General features: G+C 46.8%; 1 protein-coding gene across 2 annotated transcripts in view; it reads left to right on the top strand.

Moving 5' to 3' along the window:
- The window catches only part of GRIP2 (glutamate receptor interacting protein 2), a 348,398-nt gene that overhangs the window by 160,285 nt on the left and 168,711 nt on the right, over positions 1-19,402 (top strand). The window contains exon 1 of one of the 2 annotated variants that reach the window (XM_064156865.1): positions 3,232-3,382. The exons of the other annotated variant lie outside the window; for it this stretch is intronic. Coding sequence (XP_064012935.1) covers positions 3,232-3,382 — 151 coding nt within the window. Of the gene's footprint in view, positions 1-3,231; positions 3,383-19,402 lie in introns of those variants that run through there. 2 annotated transcript variants of the gene reach the window in all.

The raw sequence follows: 19,402 nt of genomic DNA, 5'->3' as shown, positions 1-19,402 counted from the left end.
AGTGCAGAATCCAAATAAATTAGATCATTGGATGTGGAAGAATAATAGTGATAAAGTCTATGTCATTCACTGGTTTGCTAAGAGGAATAGAACAGCACTGTACCAACAATTTCCTACTCTTTGTTTACCATCATAGAATCAGTCAGGGTTGGAAGGGACCACAAGGATCAGCCAGTTCCAACCCCCCTGCCATGGGCAGGGACACCCTACCCTAGAGCAGGCTGGCCACAGCCTCATCCAGCCTGACCTTAAACACCTCCAGGGATGGAGCCTCAACCACTTCCCTCCACAACCCATCCCAGGCTCTCACCACTCTCATGCTCAACAACTTCCTCCTCATGTCCAACCTGAACCTATCCACCTCCAGCTCTGCTCCATTCCCCCCAGTCCTGTCACTCCCTGACAGCCTAAAAAGTCCCTCTCCAGCTTTTCTGTAGGCCCCCTTCAGATAATGGAAGGCCACAAGAAGGTCATCTGGGAGCCTCCTTCAGTCTGAGCAGCTCCAACTCTTTCAGTCTGTGTTCACTGCAGAGGTGCTGCAGCCCTCTGAGCATCCTTGTGGCCCTTCTCTGGACATGCTCCAGCATCTCCACATCCCTCTTAGGGGCTCCAGAACTGGATGCAGTACTGCAGGTGGGGTGCAGCAGAGCTGAGCAGAGGGGGAGAATTACCTCCCTGGCCCTGCTGGCCACATTTCTTCTGTTGCAGCCCCAGCTCTGGTTGGCTTTCTGGGCTGCAAGTGCACACTGCAGGCTCATGTTGAGCTTCTCGTCCAGCAGCACCCCCAAGTCCCTCTCCTCAGGGCTGCTCTCAAGCCAGTCACTGCCCAGCCTGGATTTGTGTTTGGGATTGCCTTGACCCAGATGCAGGACTTTGACTTCTGCCGTCCACCTTCTTCACTGCTTCTGTGTGCCTGACTGAATACTAACTTCGACTGACCAGATAAGACCTGAGATCTTGCTGGTTTTCTATCTGGGGAGAGAGAAGAAGCTGCTGTTGGCCCCTTCTGGACTCTGTCTGAGTTTCTGTATTATTTCTGAATTGTATATAACTGTAAATACCTGTAAATATATTGTGTATGTGTGCTTGTAACTTCAGCTTTGCTGTAAGTAGAGCTTCAGCTTACTTCCAGGTCATCTGAGCTGGTCTGGTAAATTTTATTTGTGTTGAGGTGAGCGTTTCTAAACCCACCACAGCTGCCAAAGTTTTCCAAGGAAAGATCATCCTGCAAATAGCAACTGACCATCAAAATGCCTTTACACTTTGGCCCAGGATTGGTTTGGCTACTAGTGACATGATTATCTACCTCTGCTGTTGGTTCCCACGGGTATGAGTGAGTTAATAAGTGTCTATTTTAAGTTATGTTTCATGGTGTGGCTGACAGCTAAGAAGCCAGCAGTAAAGGTGTGTGTTTGTCATCTGCCTGCCTCCCAGACAGCCTTTCCCAAGCACATAGGGTTATTTTTTACTTAGCCTCCTGACTCTAAAAGCTGCCATTTACCAAACAAATGGTTCTTTCAAGGAGAGTGCTGCTCTGATCCTCTGTCTATGCCTTGGTTTGCAATGCCAGGATGGCAGTAGTGAAAGAAACTCTGAGCTCTCCACCTTTGGAGCTTGCACATAGAGAAGAGGTTGTATCAGATCTTCCCATGTAGGATTCTTGCATACTTTTCTGTGGTTTGGCTGGTGTCTTAGAGCAGCCACAGCCCTGTTTAGGTATTTCCCAGCGTTGGAGCACCCCAGCTGATTTTGAAGAGGAAGGCTGCCTGAGTGGCAGGTTGCACATTGTTGTCTGTGGCTCTTAAAAATATGAGAGGGTCATAGAATCAACCAGGTTGGAAGAGACCTCCAAGATCAGCCAGTCCAACCTATCACCCACCCCTATCCAGTCAACTAGCCCATGGCACTAACTGCCTCATCCAGTCTTTTCTTGAAGACCTCCAGGGATGGTGCCTCCACCACCTCCCTGGGCAGCCCATTCCAATGGGAAATCACTCTCTCTGGCAAGAACTTCTTCCTAACATCCAGCCTAGACTTACCCCGGCACAACTTGAGACTGTGTCCCCTTGTTCTGTTGCTGGTTGCCTGGGAGGTCATTGAAAAACATTTGGAGGCTCTGAATTATTTGAAAAATTCAGAGTCTAAACTTTTGAAATAGGGAGAGGAGCTATATAGAATAGAGTAGAACAGAATTGAATCAAGCAGGTTGGAAGAGACCTCCAAGTGTGTCCAGTCCAACCTAGCACCCAGCCCTATCCAGTCAACCAGACCATGGCACTAAGTGCCTCATCCAGGCTTTGCTTCAACATCTCCAGGGACAGCAACTCCACCACCTCCCTGGGCAGCCCATTCCAATGCCAATCACTCTCTCTGTCAAAAACTTCCTCCTAACATCCAGCCTATACCTACCCTGGCACAACTTGAGACTGTGTCCCCTTGTTCTGTTGCTGGCAGAACAAACCAACCCCACCTGGCTACAGCCTCCTTTCATTTAGTTGTAGACAGCAGGGATGTATTCTGTGGCTCTGCTAAAAATGTCTTGACTAAGCCCTTCACTTTGCAGTGTTTCACTGTCTGCAGGAAACTGGAGGAATTACTTGCCTCTTTCCAAAGATGTTGATGAGGAAGTGATTGCTGAAAGGTGCTGGCTAGATGTGAGTAATCGCACAAGTCCGGGAGAGCCAAGGTCCTTTCCTCCAGCCCGCGCAGTTATTGAGTGATTCTGACAGATGCAGACACTATTTGCTGTCTGTGTTAGCTATTTCTAATCTTTGAAATGAAGCCAAAATTCTTTAGGAGTCACTGCTTTTTCTGAGCTGATGCTGGCTCTTTTGCCTGAGGAGCATTTGAAATCTGCCAGAATGCATGTATTGTCGAAAACAGAAATGGAAAGCCCTATATAGGATCTGCTGCCCCTGTGAGTTATGAGCTTTCTCAAGTCATCAGCTCTGCTGATGAGCAAGCCTGCTCTCCTTGCCTGCGAGAGCCGTGGATGGACAGAGGCAAAAGAAATCCTTCTTTCTCCTTCCCCCCTCCTGCTGCCACCCAAAACTCTCTCTTTGGGTGGAAAGAAGCTTTTGACACAGAGACACGCATGCATACACACACGAGCGCTTTCGTGCCTCCCGGTGACCTGCCTGCTTCTAGCTGTCCCTCCTTCCCAGGGAGCTGGAGCTGCTGAGACACACAAGCCAGGGAGATCCTGTCCCTTCTCTACGGCTTTGAGACCAAATGAATAAAGTGAACAAGGTTTTGAAGATCCTTAAGAAGTCGTCGAGGAGGAGGAAGAGATGGAGAGAGGAGCTGAGGGTGGAGGAGGAAGGGGAGAGCCGAGAACTCTGTGACCCTGGTGGTTTGTGCCGCCTGCATCTCTGTACTGGTGGTAAGGAAATGGGAATGCTCCTGCTAGCCCGGAGATAACGTGCCTCTTATACCCCTTGCTTATGTGACAGGAGAGCTTCCTACAGCCAGGCACTGCTGTTGTGCTCTTCAAGGGCTGAAATATACTGGTGGGAGAAGTGGCAAGGGCAGGGAACTGGGATTCCCGAGTCTCCTTTGCAAACCTTCATTGATTGCAAAGGTAGCATTTTGCACGTGTGGAGAGGGGGCAACAGGAAGTCTTCTTTTGGGTGGGATGGTATTCCTTAAGGGTGCAGGAAGAGCAGGTAGCTCATTGAGATTTGGTTTTGTTTGATATGTCTTGCTGCATTTTGAGATACTTCAAGTTGGATGTTTGCTATGTGTATTTCTGCAGCACAAAAGCTGTGGGAAATAGGTAAATTTAGGTTGCTGCATTTCTGAGGGGTGGTTTTGGCTTGAGAAGTGTGCTTTGGCCAATGTTGTTCTGGACCTGAGTCCATCATCTCCATCCTTATCAGCCAAGCAAACTGTGCTGTGAGTGTAGCACCATTGAAAATTATTCTGGCTTTAGACTACCTATAAAAAAGCCAAATGACAAAGCCCAGAATGTAAAAAAGCAGCATTGACAGTATTCATTTTCATGTGCCCAGCATGCTTGAAGTCTCTGATGTGACCCAGCAGAGAATGTGAAGGGCTGTGCACTTGGCCATCAGGCTCAGCTTGCTTCATTCTGCGTTGCCAGCACCCAAGGAATATGAAGAGGTTATGAAACTACACTTAAGATGAAGCTATGCTCATGTCTAATGTAGGTCACTGTTTTTTCACTGCCACATTTGGTGGTTTGCAGTAGTGTTGTTGCAGCTTTTGAACGTCCTGCTCTTGTGTTTTCTCACCCATCTAATCCTGCTGAGCTGCTTTTCTGGCTCTCTCAAGGAGTTTCTGATGGCTCCATTCTTACAGGACCCTGGGCATCTGTATGGCTTCATTTTGAGACCTGGGCCCCAGAGATGTTATTGTACTTGCCCAGGTTTATACAGATAAGGGCAGGGGTCCATGTGGACTTTTGAGCTTGAGATCCAGTGCCCTGGTGACTACCCTGCTCTTGGCTTCAGCTTCTATGTGAGAAATGTTTTCTGCTATAAATCTGCATTGTGGAAGTGGTTCAGATCAAATGGGTGGATGGCAGAAAGTCATCAACTACTAAGGTGGACATTCCTTTCTGCTTCCATGTATAGTGCCTCCTTTACACCATGGTAATCAGGAGATCATACCTCAGCATATCTATCTGTCTTTCTCTGTGACCTGGATCAGACCTAAAGCCAGCCAGCCAGCCTAGAGGGCATTTAAATAGGCTGCCTGTAAGCCCAGTGGGATTGAAACATCAGCAGATTCTCCATCAGTGTCTTTCTTGGGTCACTCTGAGGTGTCCCTGCTTCTTTCAGGGATAAGCTGTGGTGAGGACAGGATATCCTTCCTAATTGGATCTTCTCTGCTTGTAGGAATTGATTTGATTTCATTTACACCTCTATTTATTCACTCATTTTGTTTCCAGTTGCCGAGATTTTTTCCTGTTGTATCACCTCAGGTAGGCCAAGAGTCTGAGATGTGTTTTTATCACCATTTTTCCCCTCAAGTGTTTTTGTTTAAACTCATCATTATATTTCTAACATCACCATTAGTTAAGAATTGGTTAACAGATAAGAAAGGAAATCAAAAGCAGAAAGCAATTAGGTAATCAGAAGACAAGAAGGCAGTGGAGAATGTCAGCTAGGTTACTCTTGTTAACTCTGTGTGTATTTTACTTTATCTTTTTAGTAGGCAGTTGTCAGCTGAGAAACTTCACACTGCCCTGGTTTTTCCTGCTGTCTGGGAACATGATCCCACCAGGGCTGAGTTGTGCATTCAGTCCACATCCTAAACATCTGCCAAGCTTTTGCATGTTGGCTTGAGAGACTGAGTGTTTAGTTTCTTTTTTAATTTCTTTGGCTATTCTTTTGATCAAAAGATTGACAAATATCTTCTGAAGCTGTAGCTCTATGGCCCACCTGCATGGGCAATAGCTGTTAGAGAGCCTGAGCCCCTCTCAGCTGGACAGAAAGAGTGGACCTCTCCCTCTGAGCTATGTGTCCTGGCTTCACAGCAGGGAAAAGAGAGGAACTGGTGGTTCTCAACCCAAACTAGACATCTCAAACCTCTGTGATGAGTTCTCTGGAGAGCCTGTTCCCTTCTGTTGACTGGAAGGGAAGTGTAAGTGACTGGCTGAAGTGAAGATGTGGGCTGAGGCTTTGTGGAAAGCTGAACTGGTGGCTTTTTTTTCTGCAATGCAAGATAGGTAGCAGGTTAATTCCCCTTCTGCCATCCAGACAACAGTGATAGAGATGGATTGCCAGAAAAAAAAGCATTTGTTAAAGCAAATGAGGAGAAAAATAGTGCATTCCTGCAGTCAGGTTCTCTGCTGGCAGTTATTCCAGCCAGTTATGTCTCCACAATAAAATGTAAATGAATGCAATCATTTATTTTGCAGCCTGGAGGCCTGGTGGTATGAAAAGATAAGAGAGCATTTCCCATTGTTTATGTGGTGGAGGTGGCTCTTCTGCGTCTACTACTGTCTCTCTGATACCTTGGCAGCATCTAAATGTTGCCTTTATTATTAAAAACACATAAATGGGAGTCTAATATCTTAAACAGATTAGCATGGTGTTTACAGAAGCGCCAGCCAGCCCCTGCTCCCCGCAGGCTCTCTGCGTTCCTGAGCCTTCCTCGGGAGCAGTGCACAGAAAGCAGAGATGCCTGTAGCTGGCCAAGGACTGCAGAAAAGCAGTCTGTGCAAAGACACAAAGCGAGCAGCCAGCAGCCTGTAACGTGTGCAGTTGTCACTGGTCGAGAGGTCAAGCGGGAGGGATTGAGGGCTGCTGGCAAGCTGCTCCTCCAGAGGCTAGAGGAGGGGAACAAAGGGAAGGTGGCGAACAGTAGGACACGACAGTGGCACTGGGATAATCTCTGATGGCATTTAGACGTGTTTAATTGGCCTGTCAGTTTTATACATCTCCTGCATTTTCATAAGCATTCCTCGTTGCCTCTGGTTCTGTCATCTTGTAGCTCCTTGGATTTCCCTGCAGGCAGTCTCTCTGGGTTTCTTTGTTTTGTTCCCTCTCCCCGCGTTCTGAAGCAGTGCTGAGCTGCCTGGCTTTGTGGTGTGCCTGCAGAAAGGCAGACTCAGCAAAGGCTGGGTGGGAAGATCTCACATTATCCTTAATAGAGGGAGAAAGTTGGGATAGGAGAGGGGAATAGCATTGACCTGGAAGCACGTGCCAGCAATCTGAGCTCTCATTGCACTGGGCCAGGGCTCTGTATTTAAAGCCACATGTACAGAAAGTGTAATGCTATGGGGGGATTAAAATAGATGCTGAAGAGTTTTATTTCCCCTTTACTCCCTCTGAAAGCTAGGACACATTTACTCTTCAGATTTCCCACCTAGCTTTGGCTACCTTAGAAATAGAGAGCTGCTCAGCTTCTGGAGTAAATAAACCCAAATGTATTCCAACAGATGCTGCTCAGCCTTTCAGATCATCTCCATTAAACTCCTACCCTTCCTGGGCTAAGTGATGCTTCATCCTCCCACAAGAAATCCCCCAGGCACATAATTAAGACCAAGCTATCCTTGTAAAGCCACTGGCTGAGCTGGCCAGAATTGTTTCTGAATTTCATGTGGCTTTCAAGTTCGTGAGTGCTGGGCCTTGGAGGGATGTGAAGACTCACAGATAATGTGGCCCTGGCAGGCAAAGTAGATTATGAGCTGAGGTCATTGTTGATGGGCTCATCTCACCTCCACCTGATCCTGGAGGTGAAGATAAACATCTTCAAATAGATACCTGACATAAGTGGGACCACACCAACAAAGAGTCCACAACTCTATAGCCAGTCTGTCCAAAGGGTATGGGTGCTCTATGTGTCCTTGGGTTTGATGAAACTTAATGCCCTTTTAGAAATGTCTCATTACCAGGATATGGAGGCTGGTACTCTGAACATCATGAGGAAGGCTGGTGAGAAGCCATTGATGTGCCCTAGACCCCAGGCAGTGAAGGAGATGGGAAGAGCTGCAGGCAGTATTGATGGTGGAGGCCAGGGATTGGAGTGTTCCATTTGCTTTGGAAGAGGCACCTGTACCTCACGCTAGCAGAAGAGCTGCTGCCATAAGGCCCACTGCATTCCCTCAGCAGGGCTGTTTTCACATGGGTTTTATGTGTTTTCTGATGACAATTTGATTCGTAGCAATTTATTGTCCTGCAGGTTTGTCTTCTCTGTTTGCATCCCATGGGTCTTGTTGTACAGCAGTAAATCACTGTGGAGCTGATAGTTTAGTTTCCAGCCATAAATTCAGAAGCTGGAAAAAGAGATTTGTATATTCCTCTGCCCCTCTGCTTCAAATGCTACTCTTCATTGTGCTCTGTGTACCCCTGGGTGTGAAGATGTTGTCTGGTAAAAGTGATGATAACTAAACTACTGTCTTGAGGAACCTCTAAATAAATGCTTGGGGTTTTATATGGGAATGAAGGATATGAATTGATTTGGACAAGGCTGTACATCAGGGAAGGGAGAGAGGTGGGAAAGTGAAAAAGATCCTTTGGACAGAGCATTGGCACAGGTTTGGGTGCACATGTGCTGCACTATCTGGTCGAGACCTTGCTCTGGGGATGGTGCTGGAGTGCTCCAAGCAGCTGAGGTTTAACCTGCTGCAGGTCCTGGGACAACTCTGAGGCCTGGCACAGAGTGTTCTGCTAATGGGAGCAGCATTGCTACTGGAAAGTGGAACCCTAAGAGTGGGAATTAAGGTGCAGCTCTGAAGGAGTCAGGGTTAATAGTGCTGAGGAAGGGATGTGTGTAGATACGAATCCCAAGAAAGGCAAGAGTCTGGAGACCCTAATAATCCTCTCACTGCCTGTGCCCTGTGGTAGTGAGTGTACTGTAAATGAAGCAGTTCCTAGCAGTTATGCTCATATCACAAGACACAAACTGGTCTGTTGAGCTAGAAAGAGTTGCCCTTTCCCAGCCTTTCAAAGTGATTTCCCTTGTGGTGATCAGCAGAAGGAGAAATCCATATTTCCTACATGAAGCCTACTGCCCTTTCAAAGCCCCAGCACCTCCAATCTCCTTCTTTGCTATTGGGGTCATGCAGCTGCATTATTTATAGGTCCTCCTGGGCACCCCACTTGCACATCCTGCACTGGCTGTGGAAAGGGGGTTTCTGGTGTACACTGGAAATTCAAAGGTGCCTGAACCTCATGAAAGGTTATGGGATTTCTAACTTCAAGCAAAGACAGTTGTAAAGAGGAAGATTTTGATCAAACAGAGCCCATCCATTGCAAACAAACATATATTTTGCTGTGAAAAATATTCTGTTCCATAATTTTCAACAATTAAACCCATCTTTATTTTGACTGTTTCATGCTAGAAATTAATTAGCTCTTTAGAATAAAGACAAATGTTTTTGTGTATTTGCTGAATGCTAATAGTTGAAAAAGAAGAAGTGGATGAGTTACTTAAATCTCTGTAATGTACTTGCTTACTGTAAAGCTTTCCACACATTTCTGCATGCCTCTTTCTCACTTTTCACATGAAGCTGAGCACCAGAGAGGGACTAAATCAAAGCTGCACCTTTCGACTTTCAGAGGACTGATCATTGTAGTGATCAGATTCAATCCAATCCTTTCATCTTCGTGTCACCTAGCATCATAGAATCAACCAGATTGAAGAGATCTCCAACCTCAGCCAGTCCAACCTAGCACCCAGCCCTATCCAGTCAACTAGACCATGTCACTAAGTGCCTCGTTCAGTCTTGTCTTGAACACCTCCAGGGATGGTGACTCCACCACCTCCCTGGGCAGCCCATTCCAATGCCAATCACTCTCTCTGCCAACAACTTCCTCCTAACATCCAGCCTAGACCTCCCCTGGCACAACTTGCGACTGTGTCCCCTTGTTCTTTTGCTGCTTGCCTGGGAGAAGAGACCAAGCACACCTAGCTACAGCCTCCTTGTAGACAGCAACTACTACCCAAAGAAATGGGTAAGGGTGAAAATGTTGAATGCACCCCAGGATGCCACTGGCATTGGCAGAATGCAGGCAATGCAAGCCAGCAGATGAGGTCTATATAAGCAAGTGTAAGTGGTGCAGTGCTTAATGATAATAACACATTTCACTTTTTGGGGTCCTTATATCACCTCCTGACCACTCTGCTGTCCATTAATAATTGTGTAACTTAGAACTTTCAAACTTCTGATTACACAACAAATGTAGGTTTTCACTGGGTGCTAAATATCAGTGACAGCAGTTTTGCTGCTTTAAAAGGTTCCTGTATTTCCTAGCAGAAACGCCACGGATTCTGCACGAAGATTTTACATAACACAGCTAAAGTGAGGCTGTAGATTTCAAAGCTAAGCTGCATGTTGCAGTGACTGCAGCTTTCCTATCATCCTTTTTGAGGCTGGGAGGTGCTGAAGGTGCTCTGTAAATAACAGTTAAGAGTTGTGCATTATCTTGTAACTCTCCTTACAGTAAAAGTCTGCAGTCAGTGCTTAAACTAGGCAACCAGAACCTGTTTAAAAGGGAAATAGCTTTTGGCCTCTGGCATGCTAGCTGTCTGGGGCTGTTACTAGCTAATTGCTTCATTAGCACAATGACATGTAAAACACAGTAAGAAGTCTGCTGGGAATGCATCCATGAAAGTTGGGGTGCTCCTGCCTAGGCTAGCATCTGCAGTCAACGTTTGCAAGAGGCTTTAGTTCCTCTAAGGAAATTGGCAGTCAGAGCGAGTGGCAACACAGCACATGGAGATAAGACTGTTTTAATTTCTTGCTTCAGGAGACTCAGCTGTCTCCTTGGAAAGACTGATGCCTGGTCCATGGAGTTGCAGATTGAACAAACATACTGCACCATTTAATTATTAAAGAACAGCTTCAGCATTTCCTGGCAGAAGCAGCTATGGTCAGAGGCTGAAGCCCAGCAAGCGTTCCACCTGCTGGACCATGAGACTTACCGTGGGCAATAGACAGTATCACTTTGGCCACTGCTCATTGGGGTAACAGAGATCTCCTAACCCCATTTCCAAATGTCTACAATATTATCTTACAGCTAAATAGCTGATATTTACTACTATTGCAGCAGCATTTCCAAGCAGGGACCTGGCTTCTCTTACACCACCTTGTGCAGAAACAGGATCAAAAAAAGATGGGCTGGGCATCAAGCACCTGAGCTTTTGGTTTGCTGTGGGTGCTGTTAAAACTGCAGCATCACCACTGAAATACTACTACCAGGAGGAATATAGGAGTACTTCTACACATGAATTGTCAAGATGTTCTTGTCAGCTGATGAAATAATTATAGTAGAAGATGTCTAAGTAATACTGATAGGGCTCAAGTTGGAAGCTCAAAAAAAGAAGCATGGATGTGAATGTTTGAATGAGCTGCTGCCTTAGCTTTGGGATGTAATCCAAATGCCATTCACCAACTTGAATTGCAGAAGAGTGCCCATAAAATCCTACACTTTTAGCCTTCCTGCCAATCTGGTGTGTGAGGAGAGGACAACCAGGAAGATGTCATCAGCACATAGCTTTCACCTCTAGCCTTTGCTCTTCTCTAAATTGTCTTTTTTTTGGGCTTCTAGCCTCAGTCTAATCAGCTACACAAACCATTAGCATCTCAGTGCAGTCCCCATGACTATTACCTCTGAAACTGTGGGACTGTGCTGCTTAAACCTGGTTGCATTCACAGTCTCAGCAACTGCCCTGGTGAGAATCGGCTGTTTCTCCAAAGACTCTCTTGCTGATTTCTTGCAGCTGATTCTACAGAGGGCTGAGGGTCTGGGGAAGTTCTGATTCAGGGGAATAATTTCACACAGCTGAAAACTAAGGATGACATTTCTCATGACATGGCCTACTGTGAGGCTTGTGAGTTTGTAACAAGTTGCACAAGCTGTTCAAGAATGTGCCAGAGAAGTCATCTGTGGAAGCAAAAACAAGAAAGATTTTCAAAATCACAAATCACAGAATTTCATAGATTGGAAAAGATCTTCAGGCTCATTGAGTCCAATCATTAGTTTCACACTGACAAGTCCTTGGCTAAACCAAATCCCTCAGCACAACATCTGATCACTGGGAATCGCTATGGTTGGAAAGGACCACCAGGAGCTGAGGGTGAAGGTTAATAACTGAAGCCTGTTTGTCTACTCAGCTGAACGTGATTTCATGATGGACTGTGGCCTCCATAAGTGACTGTCAGGGTAATTAAGCCTAATAGTGCCACATCAAGCTTTCCCCTCCTCCCTGATGTTGCTCAGTTGGAAGTTGTGATGGTTTGGGTCTTACCCACCCACCCCCACTCTTACAAAATCACCCAGACTAGACTCAGCTGGCTGGAAGTTAAGGAATGAAGGTTTATATTCACAGCTTAGCACAATATCCAAGCAGATTCTTCACAGAGTGAGTGATTTCCCATTGGAATGGGCTGCCCAGGCAGGTGGTGGAGGCACCGTCCCTGGAGGTCTTCAAGAAAAGCCTGGATGAGTCACTTAGTGCCATGGTCTAGTTGACTGGCTAGGGCTGGGTGCTAGGTTGGACTGGATGATCTTGGAGGTCTCTTCCAACCTGGTTGATTCTATGATTCTATGGTTCTATCTACACAGCTATGGACAGAAATATACAAGTTAAAAAAGTAATACAGAAACACAACAGCCCTCCCAGAAAACAGAGTCCACAGGAGGGGCTCTCAACCACCCTTCCACCTTCTTTCCACCCCTCTACCTTATCCCAGAGTCTGCATTATGTGCAAGGTGAGCTGGAAGGATCAGCAAGGGAGGTTAGAAGCAGAATGATTAGTTGGGTTACACAGATCCAAGCAGAATGGCAGAAGGCCAAGGAGAAAACACTGACACCAACAGACAGACTGCCTTATCTGTGTTTGTGTCCTTGCTTTTATACATCTCAGCAAGCCTATGAGTGAAGTAGACATAACCATTGTTTTCTTTTCACAGCCTGTAATCTAATTTTTTCTCATTAAAATATCCCAATTAGCCTCAAACCAGCACAGAAGCTGTGGCATTGGACAAGGGAAACCTGTTGCCATTCTAACTAAGATTAGGCAAAGTACTTGTAAAGCATAATTTAGACCATTTCCTTTTGGGAATTGTCTACTCATTGAGCATGGTTTCAGTGAACCCATTCATTGTTCACACTGTCACTGGGATCATTTCTTAAGGGTAATCAGTTAAAGCAGTACAGGTGTCAGTGTGGGCAAAGCATCTTCTGTCAAACCTTTGTTAGTGATAGTGCCAACACGAGGAGAAACATGTTCAACTTGGCTTTGCCAAGCTGTCATTTGTCCCCTACCCTGAACTACCAGCATTTGTTAGCAGCATATTTGATTTAACAAACACTGAGAAGCTGTGAACTTGGAGGTTGGGGAGGGGGTGAGCAACTTCTGACTCCCCAGGTGCTGCTTTGCTTTACTCAGAAGATACAGGTGTTCCTGTGGGAATTCACACACCAGGCAGGAAGAGCTTCATTGCTAGCACGCTGCATCCTGTGACTCCATAGGATATCAGATACTTTTATAGATCAGCTCAGCCTGAGTTTGGTTTGAGACATTCAAGATATTGGATTTGTTGTTTCAACATTGATCTGACTTGTTTATCCAAGGCAGACTTTTTGTCTCCAAATGCTTTGATGCCACATTTGGCACTTGATTTTCTTCTATGCCTCTCAATGAGCTTGCAAACTCTTAAGGGAAGATCTATTGTCTGCTAGTTTAGATGTGGTGCTTAGAGAGGTGGTTTGGTGGTAACCTAACAGTGTTGGGTTAACAGTTGGACCTGATGATCTCAAAGGTCTCTTATAACCAAAACCAATTTTACTGTTCTAATTGCAATGCCTCATAGAATCATAGAATCAACCAGGTTGGAAGAGACCTCCAAGATCATCCAGGCCAACCTAGCACCCAGCCCCATTCAGTTAACTAGACAATCAACCAGACCATGGCACTAAATGCCTCAGCCAGATTTCTCTTGAACGCCTCCAGGCATGGTGACTCCACCACCTCCCTGGGCAGCCCATTCCAATGCCAATCACTCTCTCTGCCAACAACTTCCTCCTAACATCCAGCCTATACTTTCCCCAGCATAACCTGGAAACTGTGTCCCCTTGTTCTGTTGCTGGTTGCCTGGGAGAAGAGACCAACCCCACCTGGCTACAGCCTCCATTCAGGTAGTTGTAGAGAGCAACTGCCTGTAAACCTGTAATAACCTCCGCAGAAATGGGTAAGGGTGAAAATGTTGAATTGAGCAGACAGCCTTTTTCTTCAAGAACAGCTTTGTGCATACTCATGTGGTTAGAGCTGGCATTTCCCAAACAAGTGTTTAGTTGATTATAGGTGCAGTCAATTCTTAGAATGTTGCTGGTTGCCTGGGAGAAGAGACCAACCCCCACCTGGCTACAACCTCCCTTCAGGTAGTTGTAGACAGCGATGTAGGCAGCACCCTTTAGTACAGTCTGTCATTTTCAGGGTGTGCATTAGACATGGGGGATTTTGCATTACTATTCCTGAGGAAGGAAACAAACTGTATTGCAAGTTCAAACTAAAACCCAACTCATTTCATGTGAGCTCTGCTTTCAGGAGTTTCTACTCCTATGATTTTGTTCTGCTCCATGTTTTCACACCTTTATGTTAACAGAAGAATGTTTTTCTTCTTAACCATTTCTCCACACTTTGCTAGTAACGGAAAAAGTGGAATCATTGCCAGGCAGAAAAAGACAGCAGTACATCCCTGTGTTCTGAACACTTTCTATTCATTAATCACATTGTGTTTTGCTTCAGTTTTCTGAAGTTTGGTCTATGTCTGCTTTCATCAGCCTCTTGCATTATTTGCTGTGGATTCTATGGCTTGGCAGATCAGCTTCAAATACCAGACGTGACAAATGGTAATAGATTTCCTGTTATACAAAAGAGTATTTTTTATCCTCTTAGTTTAATTGCTGAATTTCTCACTCCCTCTATTGTGCACTCCTGGTGATCAGGGTCCCCACAGTCATTTCCTTAGCTGAAATGAGGATTAGATTTATATACGGGAGAGCTGAAAACGCATTTGTTTCAGTATCAAAGAGGAACAGCTGTGCTTTATTTGCAACTGGAATTTCCTCTGAGGTAAACCAAATTGTCTTGGGACATCCAGGCAGCTCCCCAGCAAAGAAGTTCCCTGAGCCTTTCAGAGGAACTGATCTGAAAAACTGGATCTCAACATTCAGGTTTATGTCTGAGTTCAGGGTTGTTCAGCCTGGAGAAGAAGAGACTTAGAGGGGACCTTATCACTCTCCACAACTACCTAAAAGGAAGTTGTATTCAGGTGGGGGTCAGGCTCTTCTCCCAGGCAATCAGTGACAGGACAAGAGGGCATGGTCTGAAGCTGTGCCAGGGAAGGTTTAGGTTGGATATCAGGAAGCATTTCCTCACGGAAGGGTGGTTAGGTACTGAAATGGACTGCCCAGGGAGGTGGTGGAATTGTCATCCCTGGGGGTCTTTAAGAAAAGGTTGGATGTGGCACTTGGTGGCATGGTGTAGCTGATGTGGTGCTCCTAGGTTATAGGCTGGACTTGATGATCTCAGAGGTCTTTTCCATGCTCAGTGATTCTGTGATTCTTTGAATGCGCTTAAATGCCAGTGAGAACTTAGAGCATGAAATGGCACAGTTCCTCTAGGCTTATGCACAGGCTGGTACTTCAGTGTCATGAAGCAGGCAAAATCTGGCACAAAATGACTGGGAAAACTGGATCATTTCCTCTGCTACAGCTACACTGAAAATTACTGGAGTCCTGTATGATCAGCAGAGGGAAAGGAATAAAAACCAACTGGGACAGAGCAAGCAACTCTCCTTGAGGAACTGGGGACTGGCTTTCTAGTTGTCTCAGAAAGTGAATGTTTGGAGCTATGTGTGATTTGCTCAGCCTCCTTGGGCTTTTCTAGCCGTGGTAGAAGCAGCAGGAGAAGCCTTGTTGCCTGACTCCATCTCTCAAACCATCATCAGCCTCACAAGTGTGTTTCTTAAACAGTGCAAACAGGCTCAGGCTTTTCATCTTCTGAACAAGGGTTTAAATGCATAGACTGCATCTAAATTTATCTGTACTTAATATACATGTACACACCTGTCAGTGCTTCCAACTCCATATTTTAAAGAAGGCAAGATGGTATCAAGAAGAAAATTCCTCATGCTGTTATGTAAAGATTGATCTCTAAAGCACTGAGGGTTGATTGACTTTTGAGGGTCTATAATTGGAATTCTTTCATTTGAAATTCAGTGTTAGCTCCACTGGGATTGTCATTTGTGCTGTGCTGCTAAGGCTGACACGTGTCCAAAACAGCTCTATTTTAGCCCTTTCCTTGCTGGAAAGCTTTCTGGGTCAGTTCATGTTATGTTTTCCTTTTGGAAATGTACATCTTGGAGTTGGAATGTACCAAACTGTTTATGTGTCCTTCCAGCCTCACAGTATCACCAAGGTTGGAGGAGACTTCATAGATCATCAAGCCCAACCCTTTACCACAGAGCTCAAAGCTAGACCATGGCACCAACTGCCACGTCCAATCCTGCCTTGAACAGCCCCAGGGATGGCGACTCCACCACCTCCCCGGGCAGCCCATTCCAGTGTCCAATGACTCTCTCAGTGAAGAACTTTCTCCTCACCTCCAGCCTAAATTTCCCCTGGCACAGCCTGAGGCTGTGTCCTCTTGTTCTGGTGCTGGCCACCTGAGAGAAGAGAGCAACCTCCTCCTGGCCACAACCACCCCTCAGGTAACTGTAGACAGCAATAAGGTCACCCCTGAGCCTCCTCTTCTCCAGGCTAACCAATCCCAGCTCCCTCAGCCTCTCCTCGTAGGGCTGTGCTCAAGACCTCTCCCCAGCCTCGTCGCCCTTCTCTGGACACACTCAAGCATCTCAATGTCCCTCCTAAACTGGGGGGCCCAGAACTGAACACAGTACTCAAGGTGAGGTCTAACCAGTGCAGAGTACAGGGGCAGAATGACCTCCCTGCTCCTGCTGGCCACACCATTCCTGATGCAGGCCAGGATGCCACTGGCTCTCTTGGCCACCTGGGCACACTGCTGGCTCATGTTCAGGCGGGTATCAATCAGCACCCCCAGATCCCTCTCTGTCTGGCTGCTCTCCAGCCACTCCGACCCCAGCCTGTATCTCTGCATGGGGTTGTTGTAGCCAAAGTGCAGCACCCTGCACTTGGAGCTATTGAACCCCATCCCATTGGACTCTGCCCATCTGTGCAGGCGGTCAAGGTCCCGCTGCAGAGCCCTTCTGCCCTCCAACCCAGCCACATCTGCCCCCAGCTTAGTGTCATCTGCAAACTTGCTGATGGCTGACTCCATGCCCTCATCCAGATCATCTGTGAAGATGTTAAAGAAGATGGGGCCCAGCACTGATGCCTGAGAGACACCACTAGTGACAGCTGCCAGTTGGATGTGGCACCATTCACCACCACTCTCTGGGCTCGGCCCTCCAGCCAGTTCCTAACCCAGCACAGAGTGTTGCCATCCAAGCCATGGGCTGACAGCTTAGCCAGCAGTTTGCTGTGGGGGACAGTGTCAAAGGCCTTGCTGCAGTCCAGATACACCACATTCACAGGCCTCCCCACATCCTCAAAAATGGGAGAGTGACCCTGGTAAGCAAGTGCAAAGTCTTAGTGACAAAGCACTGCTAGGATCAGGTACTGAGAGTGAATGATTCAGTGTCACATCTCTAAGGGGCTTCTGAAAAGATGCAGCACGCTGCTGGCTGCAGCACTGGGTCTGTGGAACCAGTTCATGACCTCCTAAGCAATCTGTGGGATCAGCAGAAATGTTGGCTACAGAAGGCACTCAGAGATTTTATGCTGATGAACTCCCAAATGTCCATCTGCTGAAAGCCTTTAGCCTTTGAGTATTGATTTAGTAGTGGGGCTTTCTTCTATGAATCTGGACTTTCCCCATGGGTTCCTGGAAGATGTCTTTGAATTTCTCTAGGGCCATGGTAAGAAACAACTGAGAACCACTTCTTATATCATCTGAATAGAGAGTGTGAAGAATATTTTGTTGCTTCAGCTGCCAAGAAGAACTGGGAGAGGCTCATCTCAGTAGAAAAAGCCAACCAAAGTGTTACTCCTGGTGTGATTTGGGCCTAAAAGTCAGATGTAAGGGAGTGTTAATACGTTGGTCAGACAGAGGCCTCAGAAATTGTCCTTATTCCAGAAGAATGTGGGGATAAACAAGGCCGGGCAAGGAAGGCAGCAAGACTTGATGTGCCATCAGGAACCCTTTCCAGTATCTTCCCACCCAAAGAGAGTGGGAAGATTTCATGCTTTTCCATGGGATCCTTCCTGCTGTGATCCCTGCTGTGAGCAGCTGGAGAAGAGTAAGAGGGATGGCAGAGTCTGCAGGTTTATGATCACCTAAGAAGTGATGCCGTGGAGGGAGCAAAGTACTTGCTGTTACCACTGATGCTTCTCTGGTGCAGAGATGTAAGTGAGGGTCTGTTGATCAGAGGATGGTTTGTGGAACTAGAAGCACACAAACTGCAGTCCTAATTTCTGTTGAGTATAGAGAGACCTGTACCTGTCTAAGTTCTTCAGATGATTGTTTAGAGGCACTACCAACCTCCACTGTTGTTGGTGAGGATTCATACTGGGCTGACTTCTTTTGGGGATCCAGAATGGTCCTTGCAAGAGTGAGACATCTATTTTTGCCTTCCCTTAAATCCCTTATAATTCTACCCAAAACAAGCTCGCTCTTTTCTGTTACTCAATAAGCCCTGCTGAGAACCAGCCACGTCCTGGGATGCTGCCTAGACCTGTCCACTGTATGCAATAGCTTCTTAAAATGAAAGCTCTTCAGCAGCTTTTAAGGTGCTCCAAGGCTGCTCCATCCACAGCAAAGATCTTCAGGATGATCCATCACCCCACTTCTGCAAGTAAGAGGTGGCACTCAGGGTACATCATGTTGTTTGGGGTGCTGCTGTTCAACATGTGGCTTGTGTGTTTCTGGGATGGTGACTTCAGCCTCAGATCTAAGGGACATTGTTAATGGCTGGAGAGCAGACAGGAAGAAAGGGAACTGGGGGTGCTGGTAGATAGTAGCTGAACATGAGCCAGCAGTGTGCCCAGGTAGCCAAGAGAGCCAATGGCATCCTGGCCTGTATCAGGAACAGTGTGGCCAGCAGGACAAGGGAGGTTATTCTGCCCCTGTACTCAGCACTGGTCAGGCCACACCTTGAGTGCTATGTCCAGTTCTGGGCCCCTCAATTCAAGAGAGATGTTGAGGTGCTGGAACGTGTCCAGAGAAGGGCAATGAAGCTGGTGAGAGGCCTGGAGCACAGCCCTGTGAGGAGAGGCTGAGGGAGCTGGGACTGTGCAGCCTGGAGAAGAAGAGGCTCAGGGCAGAGCTCATTGCTGCCTACAACTACCTGAAGGGAGGTTGTAGCCAGGTGGGGTTGGTCTCTTCTGCCAGGCAACCAGCAACAGAAGAAGGGGACACAGTTTCCAGGTTGTGCTGGGGAAAGTATAGGCTGGATGTTAGGAGGAAGTTGTTGGCAGAGAGAGTGATTGGCATTGGAATGGGCTGCCCAGGGAGGTGGTGGAGTCACCATCTCTGGAGGTGTTGAAGCAAAGCCTGGCTGAGGCACTTAGTGCCATGGTCTGGTTGGCTGGATGGGGCTGGGTGCTAGGTTGGACCGAGTGATCTTGGAGGTCTCTTCCAACCTGGCTGATTCTGTGATTCTGAGGTTTCTGGGGAGGCAAAAAGTTCTACGGCAGAGAAGTGCTGTCTCCAGCAGTGCTGCTGGCTCTGCACATAGTCTCACGGCACGTGTGCTGGCTGAACTGGGTCTGGGAAATTGAGGGCTTTTATCTCCTTTGCTCCAGTAAGCTCCGGATTAGCTTTCTGGTGAAGCATGAACCCATATGTGCTAAGGAATAATGTTACTGTGCAAATTAATATGTTAATGTAGTATCAGATCCCCAG

Source organism: Pogoniulus pusillus, chromosome 16 (genome assembly GCF_015220805.1).
Source record: "Pogoniulus pusillus isolate bPogPus1 chromosome 16, bPogPus1.pri, whole genome shotgun sequence".
NCBI classification, from domain to species: domain Eukaryota; kingdom Metazoa; phylum Chordata; class Aves; order Piciformes; family Lybiidae; genus Pogoniulus; species Pogoniulus pusillus.
The sequence above is the reverse complement of the archived record's forward strand: the minus strand, read 5'-3'. Positions and strand labels throughout refer to the sequence as shown.